Source organism: Geotrypetes seraphini, chromosome 12, assembly GCF_902459505.1.
Source record: "Geotrypetes seraphini chromosome 12, aGeoSer1.1, whole genome shotgun sequence".
NCBI lineage: Eukaryota > Metazoa > Chordata > Amphibia > Gymnophiona > Dermophiidae > Geotrypetes > Geotrypetes seraphini.
In genome coordinates this window covers 111,329,269-111,344,518 of record NC_047095.1, presented here as the reverse complement: position 1 = coordinate 111,344,518, position 15,250 = coordinate 111,329,269, and the positions used below count along the sequence as shown (strand labels likewise).

Here is a 15,250-nt window from a genome sequence, read left to right as displayed (position 1 = left end):
TCACCACTTCTGAAAGATTGCCATTGGCTCCCGATTGAGCAACAAATCAAATTGAAATCCTTTTTCTGGAGCGCAAAGCTTTTTGTTATGGTTTACCTGAATATCTCCGTTGCCTAACTATCCCCTATACCTCTCTCCGTAGGGTTCGGTCTATCAGTGACACCGATATGCACTGTTGGAGTCCACATGGCATGAGTGCTTTATTTTTCACAGCTCCAGCATTATGGAACTCATTACCTTTGTCAATCCGTAGTGAGTCTTCCTTGAAAAGTTAATCACAGTTAAAACATGACTATCCAGGGACTGTTCTGGCTCTCGGGGTCTGGCTGCTGTGCTTCCTGGAATCTTTGTATTCATTTCCTTTTCCCTTTTTGGGTTTATATATTATGTTTGCATGCGTGTGTCCTTAGTATGGGTGGTTTTATCTTATCAAGATTAATAGTTCCTTTCCATTATTTCTAGTTGTAGATTGGGTACCATAGTTAAAGGTGACATAGTAAGTCCAAAATAAATAAATGCAGATATTTAGGGCTTAATTCTGTCTAGGATGCCCGGTCTCGGCAGCTACCTAAGCGGCTTTTGAGAATCGCACACAGACGTCCTATACAGAATCGTGTCTGTTCTAATGGACAGGCGCTTAACCCCGCCTAACCACCACTGGCGTCCATGTCACAGGCACTGTTTAGAAAATCGCGTTGCTGAGCATCATTGTCAGGAAGGGAATATCATTGCCGCTATCAGCTGAGCGTCCCCCCCCCCCCCCCGGCAAGTTGGCTGGCAGGAGGAATGCCCACTTCCTGCTGCTGGAACCCCTGAATTCCTCCCCCACTGTCTGCGGCAGAAGGAGTGCACAATTCTTCATGCCGTCACCCCCCCAAAGCATGCCCTGGCCACCCTGTGACGCTCCTCCACCCACCTGGAGACTCCACCCAGCATCCCCCCTAACAGGAAGACCAACCCCCAATCTAAACTCCCCCCATACCTTTTAAAATGAAGTTCAGGCTGGAGGGAGGCATATACCCTCCGGCTGGCAGGCCCATCACTGCAAAATGGCAGGCCTTCCCCTTCCCGGTGCATTCTGCATGGGGGAAGGTCTTAGGCACCTCGGCCAACCGGAGACTTAGGCCTCCTTCCCAGTGCATCCTGGGATGCACTGGGAGTGGCCTAAGACTCTGATTGGCCAGATACCTAAAGCCACTCCCATGGGGGTGGCCTTAGGGATCTAGCCAAATACAAACTGAGGTAACCTTCCCTCCCCTCCAAAAAAAGGGGGAAAAAAGGTTGACTCGAATATAAACCAAGGTAAGAAATTTGGGTCATCATGGTGAGCCACTCTGCAAAGACTAGATGTCCTTGCCATAAATTTTAACACATTTATTAACTGCTGTCCTTCCTTCCCCTCTCCCAATGACTATCCTTTGCCACCTCCCCCCACAAAAGATTAATTAAACAGCTCATCAGCATACATTATCCATGTTTCACGTCAGATCAAACTGTAAAACTAACCTTGAAAAATGCATCCTCCTTTACAGTAAACACTAGAGCTGCAGGTGAAGTTGTTCTCTGTTCAGATTTTATATTCCGGAATCAGACCTATTGCCGGATGCAGCATATGTATTTAAGGAATGCTAGTCAAACCAAAGAAAGCCTTGAGTCTCCTGATGGGATCTGACCTGTGACACATTGAGGAGCAGGTATCCTGCTGGGCTTCTGCAATCTCTCCAGACTACAGATCTGGTTTAAAAGCTATGAGATTGGCTCTAGTTTAAAGCGCGTCGCTCCGCTAAATTTGAGACTGGCTGAATTATTGCTATTAGGCAAAACAGAAAAAGTCCTTTGATTTCGTACTTACACTTCCCCCCTTCCCCATTCGTGGTTTCGACACTCGTGATTTCACATATTTGCGATTTTTGGGGGGAGGGGAAACCCCCCCTTAGTTTAGCACGTTCCCGCCTTCCTCCCGGCATCCTGTCCTTACCTGGTGGTCTAGCGGACTTTCAGGGCAAGAGCGATCTTCCTATGCTCCTGCCCCATGTAGATCGCCAATAGGAAATGGCTGCCGTGAGCTCCCGTCATAGTCTTGAGAGACTACGGGAACTCACGGCAGTCATTTCCTATGGCAATCTGCACGGGGCAGGAGCGTAGGAAGATCGCTCCTGCCCCGAAAGCCTGCTAGACCACCAGGTAAGGCCAGGATGCTGGGGGGAAGGTGAGAGGGAGGCAGGGGTGGGTCAGAGCCAGATGAGAAGATGTTCACGGTTTTTCTCAATTCATGGTCCGGCTCTGTCCCTATCCCCCGCGAATACCAAGGGAGAAGTGTATTATCTTTTAAGATGAAAGTGTTTTTCATCCAATTAATCTGGCCAGGTCTTTAATTGAAGTGGCAGTTTTCGTATGAACACATTATGCTGACCTCTCAATTCTTCACTCCCCCCCTTGACTGGCATTGCACTTACTGGTGCTTCAAAAGCTACCAGTAGTCCGGGTTGGGCAGGTGCATGGCCTTGAGCGTCTGTGCATGCTCAAGGCCTGCCAGCTCCTGCCCTCTCTGAGAATCTCCGAGGATTGCTGGTAGCTTTTTCAGTGCCAGTAAGTGCAGTGCCGGTCAGGAATGGAGGGTGACAGCAGCCCCGGTCATCTTGGGGAGAGAGGCGTGGGGGGAGGGGGAATAACAGTGTGCCAGTTGTCAGAGAGGAGAGGAGCAGCATGCAGGTCAGTAGGAGGATGGGGGGACTCGAATAGAAACCGAGACCCCCACTTTTGGGACCTTTTTTGGCCCCAAAATCTCAGTTTATATTTAAGTATATACGGTAAACTCTTGGAATTCATTACCAGAGAATGTGGTGAAAGCAGTTAGCTCAGCAGAGTTTAAAAAAGGTTTGGATAATTTCTTAGAAGAAAAGTCGTTATTAAGATGGACTTGGGGAAATCCACTGATTATTTCTAGGATAAGCAGCATAAAATCTTTTTACTCTTTGGGATTTTGCTAGGTACTTGTGATCTGGGTTGGCCACTGTTGGAAACAGGATACAGGGCTTGATGGACCTTCAGTCTGTCCCAGTATGACAACTCTTATGTTCTTACCTCATGAACTCATTATATTTTGCCTTTACTGATTAAATTACATTGATTGCCTGTCCTATGGCATAGACAACTTATCCCAGGACAAGCAGGCAGCATATTCTTTACGCATGGGTGACGTCACCGACGGAGCCCCGGTACGGACCTTTTTACTAGAAAGTTCTAGTTGGCCGCACCGCGCGTGCGCGAGTGCCTTCCCGCCCGACGGAGGAGTGCGTGGTCCCCAGTTTCTTTGTTTCCGCGGAGCGAAGAAGACGTGTGCTTTTCAACGACCGTTGAAATCCTTAACCTTGCCTTCCCGCTCGCGAATTCTTTTACTATTATTTTCTTTTATTACCTTCGGGTTCCCTTTTCTTTCTTTTTCAAAAAAAAAACAACAAAAAACAACAAATTTTTTCCTTCTTTTCGACTCGAGTACTATGTTTAATGCGTGGTAATGTATTGTGTTTTTTTATTGTGGGGTGGTTTTGCTAATTTCTTTCAAGGAAAAGTTGGCACTATATTTAAGGATCCACTGTAAAAGGGAACGGACAGCCTTACTATGGCCTCATCATCCTAGTGTTTCCCTTGAATGTTGCCTCCTTTAAACAAAGGATTGTCTGTAGCATGAGGTCACAGTGAGGAGACACTTATATAACTTCTCCATTCTTCCTCTAGTAAGGAGCTCTGGGCAACCTCAGGGACCTCTGGGAGATGTTGCCAGTTTTTCATTGTCTGAAAGTATCTTCCAGAATGATCTCCAAACAAATCTTGCGAAACCCTTGCTCCAAACACAAACGAGCAACCTTTCCCTGACCTGACATCAGCTTGACATCTATAGACTCATCTCCAACCTGCTATTTACTAGAAATGTAATTGAGTGTGTGGTCCCTGCCCAAATAGTATTTTTCTTAGCTGACAAGTGTCCTGGAGCGTTTCCAATCTGGACATAATCCAAACGAAGCCGAAAGACTACTTTGTTGTCAGTCTTTGATGAGCTGTGATGAAATCTGGAGGAAAGCATGACTCTGTATCACAAAGCAGCATTCGACACACTCAGCCACAAACTCCTGTTAGATCACTTAGGGCTCCTTTTACGAAGCCGCGTTAGCGGTTTAACGGGCGTAATAGCGCGCGCTAATTTGCTGGCCGCGAGCAGGCGGTAGTTTTTCAGCTAGCGCGGGGGTTAGTGCACGCTAAAAAGGTGCGTGCGATAAAGCCACTAACGCGGCTTCGTAAAAGGAGCCCTTAATTGACTGCGGGCTAAGCAACCAAACCTACAGTTGGCTCAAATCCCCTTTGTTAGGTTTATTTACGTGATTTATTGCATAGTCATATAGTAAAATAACATTGAGGAAATTTGCAAAGTTCAGCAAAATACAGAAAAGAAATACACTTCTCCCTCCGGATTCGCGGGGGATAGGAGCAGAGCCGGACCGTGAATGTTGAAATACCGCAAATATCTTCTGGTCCAGCTCTGACCCATCCCTGCCTCCCTCCCGCCTTCCCCCCCCCCCCCCCGGCATCCCGGCCTTATCTGGTGGTCTAGCAGGCTTTTGGGGCAGGAGCGATCTTCCTACGCTCCTGCCCCGTGCAGATCGCCAATAGGAAATAGCTGCTGTGAGTTCCCGTAGTCTCTCGAGACTACGACAGGACCTCCCCACAGCCATTTCCTATTGGCAATCTACACGGGGCAGGAGCATAGGAAGATCGCTCCTGCCCCGAAGCCTGCTAGACCACCAGGTAAGGCCGGGACGCCAGGGGGAAGGCTAAACTGGGGGGGTTTTCTTTTCTTCCCCCTCCCAAAAAAATAGCGAATATGTGAAATCGCGATTGCCGAAACCGCGAATGGGGAGGGGGAAGTGTAAAGCGATTGTGATAACAAACACACAGGACAAAAGTAGATTAAGTACAATCCAAGAGCGCTTTAGAAGGTTGGGAGATGACTCGTCTGTTTTCTGGAAATCATGCTGTGGTTTTCCCTAATGCTCAGTGCTGTCTGCCGTCCTCTTTAATGGCTGTGTCTAGCCTCTCGCTGCTGTGTACTTTGTGTCTTTTAGTATATGCATGCAGATATGACCGGTTGGTGGGGGTAAAACAATTGTAGAAATATGTGATCCATTAGCGTGAAATGGAAACAGTGAATTTAAATAGATCTCGTACATCTTCATGGAGAAAATCCTGAAAACCAGGATGGGTTGTGGACCTTGAGGACTGGATTTGAGTACAGCTGGTAGTAAACATGACCTTGTGATTTGCAAGACTTTTAAAAATCATATCTTACATGTATAAATGCAATTCTATGCATAGTAACAAGACACATTACCATTGCTCTATCTGTGGCTTGTTAGTTATGTGGACATAGCACTCAATATCGGCTGTGCCTGCATACGTTCTGGATTTTACCGCTGACCCGGATTTTCAGTTCTAGCACCTGACCTAATGTATCCAGGCATTTATCCAGATATCGACTGTAAAAATTGCTATGGTATGGCTGGCAGAATACCTGGATGTCCAGTGTTTAATATCTGGATAGTGGTTAGTGCTGATTATAAGAACATAAGCAATGCCTCCACTGGGTCAGACCTGAGGTCCCATCGTGCCCAGCAGTCCGCTCACGCGGCGGCCCAGGACCTGCGCAGTAGCCCCCTATCTATACCCCTCTATCCCTTTTTCCAGCAGGAAATTGTCCAATCCTTTCTTGAACTCCAGTACCGTACTCTGTCCTATTACATCCTCTGGAAGTGCATTCCAGGTGTCCACCACATGCTGGGTAAAGAAAAACTTCCTAGCATTTGTTTTGAATCTGTCCCCTTCCAATTTTTCCGAATGCCCTCTTGTTCTTATATGTTTTGAAAGTTTGAAGAATCTATCCCTCTCTACTTTCTCTATGCCCTTCATGATCTTGTAGGTCTCTATCATGTCTCCTCTGAGTCTCCGCTTTTCCAGGGAGAAGAGCCCCAGCCTCTCCAATCTTTCAGTGTATGAAAGGTTTTCCATGCCCTTAATCATTCGTGTCGCTCTCCTCTGGACCCTCTCAAGTATTGCCATATCCTTCTTAAGGTACGGTGACCAATACTGAACACAGTAAATATCCTGGTAAATGTATAAATGCCGTGGTGGGAATATTAAAGAAATGCAGACTGCTGAGCTTAAGGGGGGGGGGGGAATTCATCAAAGAGCTCTAGCCAATTTCACGTGCACTAATGATTAGTCAGTTATGGGCCCCTTTTACAAAGCCACGGTAGTGACTCCCCGCAGCAAATGCAACACAGCCCATTCGGTTCCTAGGGAATGCCTATGCCACACCAGGACTCGCTGTTGTGGCTTTGTTAAAGGGGTCTTATCTATGTGCACATGACTATAGCAGCACATGCAAATTTGGGTGCTGAGCGTGAATTTTGTGTGAGCTTTTTCTAAAAAATAGAATCTTGAGGATAATGCTGCCCCTTATTAAATATAAAAGCAGCATTTAAATGGTATGAATGAAACCTTATATCCAAGTGATATTTCGATATCGGGCTGTACATACTGTATATTTGTCAGCATGTATTTTGAGAATCGGACGTCCAGTGTTTGATCTGGCTTTCTATAATATTAGAGACTGGTTAGCTGATTCTGGACTGTGAAAATTAGCTGTCCTTGACCTAGGATCAAAGCCCTTTAGCCACTGAGCCACCAGTCAGGCTTAAGGCATAAATGAATATTTGCGTTGATTTCATATTTGATAAACCACCCATCTCGACAGAAAAAGAGGAGTCTTCCTTTGCGCAGCACAGCAAGAAGCAAAATAAAAGAAAGGCAAAGCCGATGTCACAATACAAGAGTTTCAAGTTTATTTAATTTCTTTGATTAACTCGCATAGTCCCAATCCAATGCGATTTACATAAATTCAAAAATGAGGTAAAATAATAAAACCGACACACATAATATTCAATACTAATACAGTAAAACATATAAGAGGGAGGGGGCTAATAGCGATTGGCATAAAATACAATAAAAAAAAAAAAATTAAAAGTAAAAATAACACATGGGGAAAGTCGAAAGACACATAGGGTTGGGGAACCTGTACCCGCTTAATTCTATTGAGTCATCTTTCTAGAACTATTATAGGTAGGGAAGATCTATTGGAAGGTGTCCTTGAATAGCTATTGGATCATCTCCCTAGAACCATTATAGGTTGGAACAAATCTATTGGAAAGCATCCTTGAAAAGCCAGCTCTTAAGGAGGCTTTTAAACTTGCTCAATGATTTTTCTTCTCTTATATTAAGTGGGAGTGAATTCCAGATTTGAGGAGCTGTGGCAGAAAAGATCGTATCTCTCCTAGAATATAAAACTTTTAAGGAAGGAACTACTAGTAGCGCTTTATCGTCAGATCTTAAGGATTTTATGGGGGCGTAAGGTATTAGATATCTTTCTAAAAATGCGGGCGCTTTATTAATAAGTATTTTATGTGTTAACAAAGCTATTTTATAGATGATTCTATGGTTTACTGGCAACCAGTGTTTTTCTTTTAAAAGTGGTGTTATATGATCAAATTTTTTCTTTTTCGTAATTATTTTTATTGCAGTGTTTTGAAGAATTTGTATTCTACGTATTTCTTTTAAAGTAGATCCTTTGTATAGGGCATTACAATAATCGATTTTTGATATTACTAATGAGTGCATTAATATGTTTATTGCTGATTCATCCAGAAAAGCCGATAGAGATCTGATCATTCTTAGCCTATAGAAACATGTTCTTATGAGTGAACTAATTTGCTCATGATAACTAAGCTTTTGGACAAGGGATTTTATTGAAAGTTCCTATGGGAAGTCCCAACTAGGATCTTGGTTTTGGCAGGGCACTGCCTTCCTCAGGGGACATACCAAACTGATAACAGGATATTACAGTGGTACCTCTATTTCAGGTAGTCTTGAAAAAGACTTTTAGGAACGTACTGACAGCCAAATTTCTATAGAAACTTGTCAAAGAATTCATGAAGTGGCTGCCAGCACTCATTTCAGTTCGTTCCTAAAGATCTTTTTCAAGACTACCTGAAATAGAGATACCACTGTAATATCCTGTTATCAGTTTGGTATGTCCCCTGAGGAAGGCAGTGTTCTGCCGAAACCAGGATCCTAGTTGGGAATTCCCATAGGAGCTTTCAATAAAATTCCTTGTGTTGTATTACATACATACATCGACACAGCCATTTGAGCAGTTCACATATTCATAATATATAATATTTCTAAATCAAGGGTGGGCATCTTCGGTCCTCAAGGGCTATAACACGATTGGGTTTTCAGGATTTCCTTAGTGAATATGTATGGGACCTATTTGCATGGACTTTTCCCATTATATGCAAATAGATCTCATGCATATTCTTTGGGGAAAATCCTGAAAACTGGACTGGGTTTGCGGCCCTTGAGGTCTGTTCTGAATTTTACTATTTATCTCAAAATAATGTGCAATGAACGACAAAAACTGAGATAATTAGACATATCCGAGTCGGTACATACATCAAAATGATTCTCCAAATAATGGGGTCCTTTTACTAAGGCACGCTAGCCATTTTAGTGCGCGCTAAACGCTAACACGTCCATAGACTCTTTTACTAAGGCGCACTAACCATTTTAGTGTGCGCTAAACGCTAACACGTCCATAGACTCTTTTACTAAGGCGCGCTAGCCATTTAGTGCGCGCTAAACGCTAACACGTCCATAGACTTTTACTAAGGCGCGCTAGCCATTTTAGCGGGTGCTAAACGCTAACACATCCATAAACTCTTTTACTAAGGCGCGCTAGCCATTTTAGTGCGCGCTAAACGCTAACACATCCATAGACTTTTACTAAGGCGCGCTAGCCATTTTAGCGGGCGCTAAACGTTAACACGTCCATAGACTTTTACTAAGGCGCGCAAGCCATTTTAGTGTGCGCTAAATGCTAACACGTCCATAGACTCTTTTACTAAGGCGCGCTAGCCATTTTAGTGCGCGCTAAATGCTAACACGTCCATAGACTTTTACTAAGGCGCGCTAGCCATTTTAGCGCACGCTAAAAGCTAACACGTCCATAGACTCTTTTACTAAGGCACGCTAGCCATTTTAGTGCACGCTAAACGCTAACACGTCCATAGACTCTTTTACTAAGGCGCGCTAGCCATTTTAGTGCGCGCTAAACGCTAACACGTCCATAGACTCTTTTACTAAGGCACGCTAGCCATTTTAGCGCACGCTAAACGCTAACACGTCCATAGACTCTTTTACTAAGGCGTGCTAGCCATTTTAGTGCGCGCTAAACGCTAACACGTCCATAGACTCTTTTACTATGGCGCGCTAGCCATTTTAGTGCACGCTAAAAGCTAACACGTCCATAGACTCTTTTACTAAGGCGCGCTAGCCATTTTAGTGCGCGCTAAACGCTAACACGTCCATAGACTCTTTTACTAAGGCGCGCTAGCCATTTTAGTGCGCGCTTAACACTAACACGTCCATAGACTCTTTTACTAAGGCGTGCCAGCCATTTTAGTGCGCACTAAACTCTAACACGTCCATAGACTCTTTTACTAAGGCACGCTAGCCATTTTAGTGCGCGCTAAACGCTAACACGTCCATAGACTCTTTTACTAAGGCACGCTAGCCATTTTAGTGCGCGCTAAACGCTAACACGTCCATAGACTCTTTTACTAAGGCGCGCTAGCCATTTTAGTGCGCGCTAAACGCTAATGCATCCATAGAATATAATGGACGCGTTAGTATTTGGCGCGCCTTAGTAAAAGGACCCTTATAATGGACGCGTTAGTGTTTAATGTGAGCTAAAATGGCTAGCGCACCTTAGTAAAATGACCCCAATATTGTAGATAAAGGAAATTTTGACAGAAAGGGTTTTTACTTGATTTGAGAGTCTTTAGTGATTGACCCTTTCTTAAGAACTGAAAGTCTCTAACTCTGTATTTTGTTTCTTCTTCTTTTTAAATATCCACCCTCGACAGACTTAGGTAAGTTTTATTCACAAATATGGTTAATGATTATATAAATGCACTTATTACTGCCATCGGATTAGTTTTATTTTTCTGAGATCGGATCATGGCCTCTTCTTTAATTATATCACAGTGGGTGGGCAGTAATCAAAGCAATTTCCGTACATAGGAATTTACCAGATTATTAGGGTTCACATCTGGGACTACTGGGTGGGCAAGTAGGGATTCTCTCTGACAGGATGGCTTTCCCCTATAAAAATTATAATCTGTTTTGCCCTCTCCTCACTCTAAAGTTCTAATGCCCCTTCCACAATTCTGGCTCTCATCAAAGCCCTCCCGTTGCATCTCCTTCCTCCAAGATAATGAAGGGAATAGACTTAGTAGAGCAAGAGAGATTGTTCACCCTCGGTGGAGAGAATGAAAGGCCACTCTCTAAAGTTAAAAGGGGATATACAGTGGTGCCTCGCATAACGAACGCCTCGCACAGCGAACGCTGCGCACAACGAACTTCATGTCTTGCTTCCTACAACGAACTTCGTTTCACACAACGAAGTCGCCCGAGCTGCATCCTTCCGCGCAGGCACTGCGCTTAACTGCCCTCTCTCCGCCTGGCTCCCTGTGCAGTGGCGGACCGTCGGCTCGCAGGGGCCCGGCGCCTACTGCTGATGCGTTGGGGGGGGCGGAGCTACTCTCGCCGCTTCCCCGATGCTAGAAAAAAAAAATGAACAGTTAAGTCCCAGTTTTTGCCGCTGAGACTCTGCCCTCTCTCACTGTAAAATTAGACTCTACTTAGTCTGTCTTTAAATTTAAAAAATGTGTGTTGTTTTAAAAAACAATTATGTTTTTAGATGTATCTAAATAAAAATAATAACAAAAAATTTATCTTTTTTTATGTCATCTTAGCATATTTTATGCTACAGAACGAATTATTTTTTTTAACATGTATTGTTATGGGAAAACGCGTTTCACATAACGAACTTTTCGCATAACAAACTTGCTCCTGGAACCAATTAAGTTCGTTGTGTGAGGCACCACTGTACAGTATTCCGTACAAACGTAAGGAAGTTCTTCGTCACCCAGAGAGTGGTAGAAAACTGGAACGCTCCAGGGATTCAAGACAAGGTTAGACAAGTTCCTGCTGAACCAGATAAGGCTAGACTCAATTAGGGCACTGGTCTTTGACCTAAGGGCCGCTGCGTGAGTGGACTGCTGGGCACGATGGACCACTGGTCTGACCCAACAGTGGCAATTTTTATATTCTTACCCCTTTACTTATTCCAGCACTCTCTGTTTCCTCCCACCCTAATTCCATCGGTGTCTATGCCCTCTCCTCTACTGCCCCGTCCTCTCAGAGGATCAAGGGGGAGCAATGCTCTTATTAATGGGGGTTCAGGAGGGAAGGAACACTCTTTGAGGAGGGTGTTTGGAAGGAGCCTCAAATAGGAAGAAAACCTGAGAAAGACTGAGACCAGTGGGGATGAACAGGGAACCGAAAGAGAGAGATCGGTGGATGAACTATAAGAGAGACAGATGGAGTTGGAGATGGGGGAGAGAAACAGCAGAAACTAGTGGGTACAATCGGAGGGGTGAGAGATAAGAGGGAGACTAGTAAGGATGATTGAAAGAGTGATAGAGAAGGGTTGATGGGGAAAGTTGTGGGGTAAGAGAAGGAGAGTAGAGAATGACACGGAGACAAATTTATCCCTGTCCCCGCAGGAACTCAATTTCCCCGTCCCATCCCCGTGATTTTTGTCGCTCTCCTTGTCCTATTCTGTAAGCTCTGCCTTAACCGCACAAGCCTCGAACACTTATGATTTTAAAGTGTTTGAGGCTTGTGCAGATGAGGACAGAGCTTGCAGGAATGGGGTAGGGGCAGGAAAATAACTCACGGGGATGGGATTGGAAAATGAGTTCCCACGGGAATGGAGAAAAATTTGTCCCTGTGTCATTCTCTAAAGGAGACTACTGAAGATAGACTGGGAAGAGGGAGAGAGAGGCACTGGTAGGGACAAGGTGTGAGGATTTTGAGAGACTGAAGTGGAAAGTGGGGTTGGGGGCTCAGATAGCACTATTCGTGCCCCTACCCTTCCCTTGTTTTAAAGTAAACTGGAAACCTACCATTTTGATAAGGCCTTCAATCCAATACCTTACGGCTCACTGCTCATGACCCTAGCTAGCAGATTAACCATCCTCCCCTAACTGTATCCCCCACCCTGGCATCCCTTTTGCCTGTCTTGTCTGTCTAGATTGTAAGCTCTTTCAAGCAGGGACTGTTTCATTTGTGACTGTGAAGTGTTCTCAAAATAATCGTAGTAGTAGTAATGGTGAGAATGATACAGCAAGATTGGAGGGATTCAGAGAGAGAAAGAGAAGGGGATCGACAGTATTTGGGACCAAGGTAAGGCATTTTCAAGAGAGGGGAAGACTGATGGAGGCATTATGAAGAGATTTAGAGACAGAAATAAACTGAGGTTGGTAAGAATGAAGAGAGGGAGGAGCCTATGAAAGCACGCTCATTTCTCTATGGTGAGAATGGGCATACCCTCTTCCTTCTCTTCTATTACCTGATTTCTTACAGATGACACTTTACTACTGTGAATTCTGGTTTTGTGTCTGAAAAATTGACTATCTATGACCGTGTCCTGCAAGCATTTCGGCACTGGGACACACTAAACCTGGTGCTGCAGCTGGAAGGCACCTGGAAGTGCGTGGCCATCAACGTGATGATGTCACATGCATGCGTGACATCATTGTGTCAACATTCGCGCAGGCATGGAGGGCCTTCGGCTTTTCTTAATTCACAGATGGGCCTTGGAGCTTTTTTTTTTTTTCTTGAAACATCTTTACAGTCAAATAAGAGAACTTATGTCAGGCCAAATTATGTATAGTGTTGGATAAGCTCTATTTCTTGGTTTTGGTTTTTTTAATTAATTATTTACACTTCTCCCTCGTTATTCGCGAGGGATACGGGCAGAGCCAGACCGCAAATGGCGAAAAACCGTGATTATCTGGCTCTGACCCACCCCCACCTCCCTGCCGTGTTCCCGGCCTTACCTGGTGGTCTAGAGGGCTTTCGGGGCAGGAGCGATCTTCCTACGCTCCTGCCCCGTGCAGATCACCATGAGGAAATGGCTACTGTGAGTTCCCGTAGTCTCTCGAGACTACGACAGGAACTCCCTACAGCCATTTCCTCATGGCGATCTGCAAGGGGCAGGAGCGTAGGAAGATCGCTCCTGCCCCGAAAGCCCGCTAGACCACCAGGTAAGGCTGGGAAGGCGGCAGGGAGGTAAAAAATATGGGTTTTTTAATTTTCCCCCTCCCCAGAAAAAAAATCGCGATTATGTGAAATCGCGAGTGCAGAAACTGCGAATGGGAAGGGGGAAGTGTAGATACAAATTTAAATTTATTTGCATGTGTTTCTTTTTAACATTTTTTTCTGGCTTCTTGGGTTTTCATTTGTTTTTGTACTCATTCCTCTCTCTCCTAAGTGGCCATGACTCTAAGTCCTCACCTACAATTTTCTCTTTCTCCCTTTTTTTTAAATTTTTTTTAGAGGATATGATTTCTGAATCATAACCCCTAATTTTCTTTGACCTGGGATTCTCTTTGTCTTCTCCCTCTCTAGCTGATGTAAGGATGGATTTTGACATTTTGCTATTTTCCTTTGCCCCCAGTGCACTTAACTGGGGAATTTACCTTGTATTTACTTTTCTCTACCAAGTGGATGTGACTCTGGATCCGGAAACTGCTCATCCTGATCTCATCCTGTCTGAGGACTGGAAAAGCGTGACACTTGGAGACACCAGGTTTTATCAGTCTGATAATCCTGAAGGGTTTGATACTTGTCCCTGTGTCCTGGCCAGTGAGATCTTCACTTCAGGGAGACATTACTGGGAAGTGGATGTGGGAGACAAGACTGCATGGGACTTGGGGATTTGTAAAGTGTCGGCGAGAAGAAAAGGACAAATCACTTATACACCTAAGAATGGATACTGGGCTCTGGTACTGAGGAATGGGAATGAATACTTGGCTTGTACCTCACTTTACAGCACTGAGCTATTCCTGAACTTGAGACCCCGAGCAGTGGGGATTTTCTTGGATTATGAAGCCGGAAAGATCTCGTTTTACAATGCGCAGGAGGAATCTCATCTCTTCACGTTCACCGGCACGCTCACAGGGAAGCTTCAGCCCTTTTTCAGTCCTTGTCTCAAGGAAGGAGGTAGAAATGCTGGCGCTTTGAGAATTCAAGTAGTCGGGAACCGGGAATGAGAATGTTGCTCACGTTTGTAATATATAACCTGCCGTATTTTTATACAGATTTAACCAAACATTAAAAGGGTTGGCCCGGTGGGATTGTCTTGCAGACTATTCCCTGAACCTGTGGAAGGCTGGCCACAGATCGTGGCCGCCACTCTTTGAATGACCTTTAGTAACCTGGATTTAGGGTTCTAAAGGAGGGTGCATGGACTCTGGCTGGACTATCCCTGCAACAACCAAATTGAGAAATTGTGGATGAAGGCTCATGCTGATCGGATCCATGGGGCTGACAGAGCTGGAATTACTGGAGCACACACACAAAAAAATCAGGCTAAGAAAACTGAACCAATCAATGTCTGTTGAGAATAACTATTTGTTTAACATATGCTTTATCATTGATTTCAAGTTCCCCCCTAGTAAAGTGTGGAAAAGAACCGATTATATGTTAAGACATTCATGAAAATATTTCATTTGAGCTTGTTATGTAGAAATTATTTGAAAACAGAGATTACCAAAGAACATGAACATTGTGAGATGTTTTACTTTTTTGTTGGCTATTAAAGTTGTTTTGGACCCCAGTTAGATTACAGAAGTTGAATAGTTCAAAGTCTAATAGATGCTGGCATTGTAATCTTGAAATAGGGACTTTAGATCATCTTTTGTTTTATTGGCCCTATATTTTAGCCTTTTGGAATTCCATCTGGGATCAAGTAAATTGCTTGCTAGAAAATCATGTAGCACTGTCTTATGATACAGTTTTATTTGGAACAGCTATGAGGAAAAAGAGTCAGATATCATCATTTAATAACAAATTTTTATTAATCATGACTGGAGTCGCTATCCAACATATCACCAACAATTGGAAGGATTGTAGTAAACTTAATTTCACCTTTTGGTGGAACTCATTATGTCATATGTTCAAAATGGAAAGATCAATAGCTGTACAAAATGGAAACTATAAGACCTTTTCT

General features: G+C 44.2%; 1 protein-coding gene across 2 annotated transcripts in view; it reads left to right on the top strand.

Annotated features, from left to right (window-relative positions):
• Positions 1–14,798, top strand: part of LOC117346408 (E3 ubiquitin-protein ligase TRIM39-like) — a 66,242-nt gene extending 51,444 nt beyond the window's left edge. Inside the window, exons 7-8 of one of the 2 annotated variants that reach the window (XM_033915915.1) lie at positions 10,035–10,040; positions 13,744–14,798. In XM_033915915.1, the coding sequence (XP_033771806.1) occupies positions 10,035–10,040; positions 13,744–14,291 (554 nt within the window). In that variant the 3' untranslated portion in view covers positions 14,292–14,798. Of the gene's footprint in view, positions 1–10,034; positions 10,041–13,647 lie in introns of both variants that reach the window. The other variant, XM_033915914.1, reaches the window with a different exon arrangement.
• The last annotated feature ends 452 nt before the right edge of the window (positions 14,799–15,250 follow it).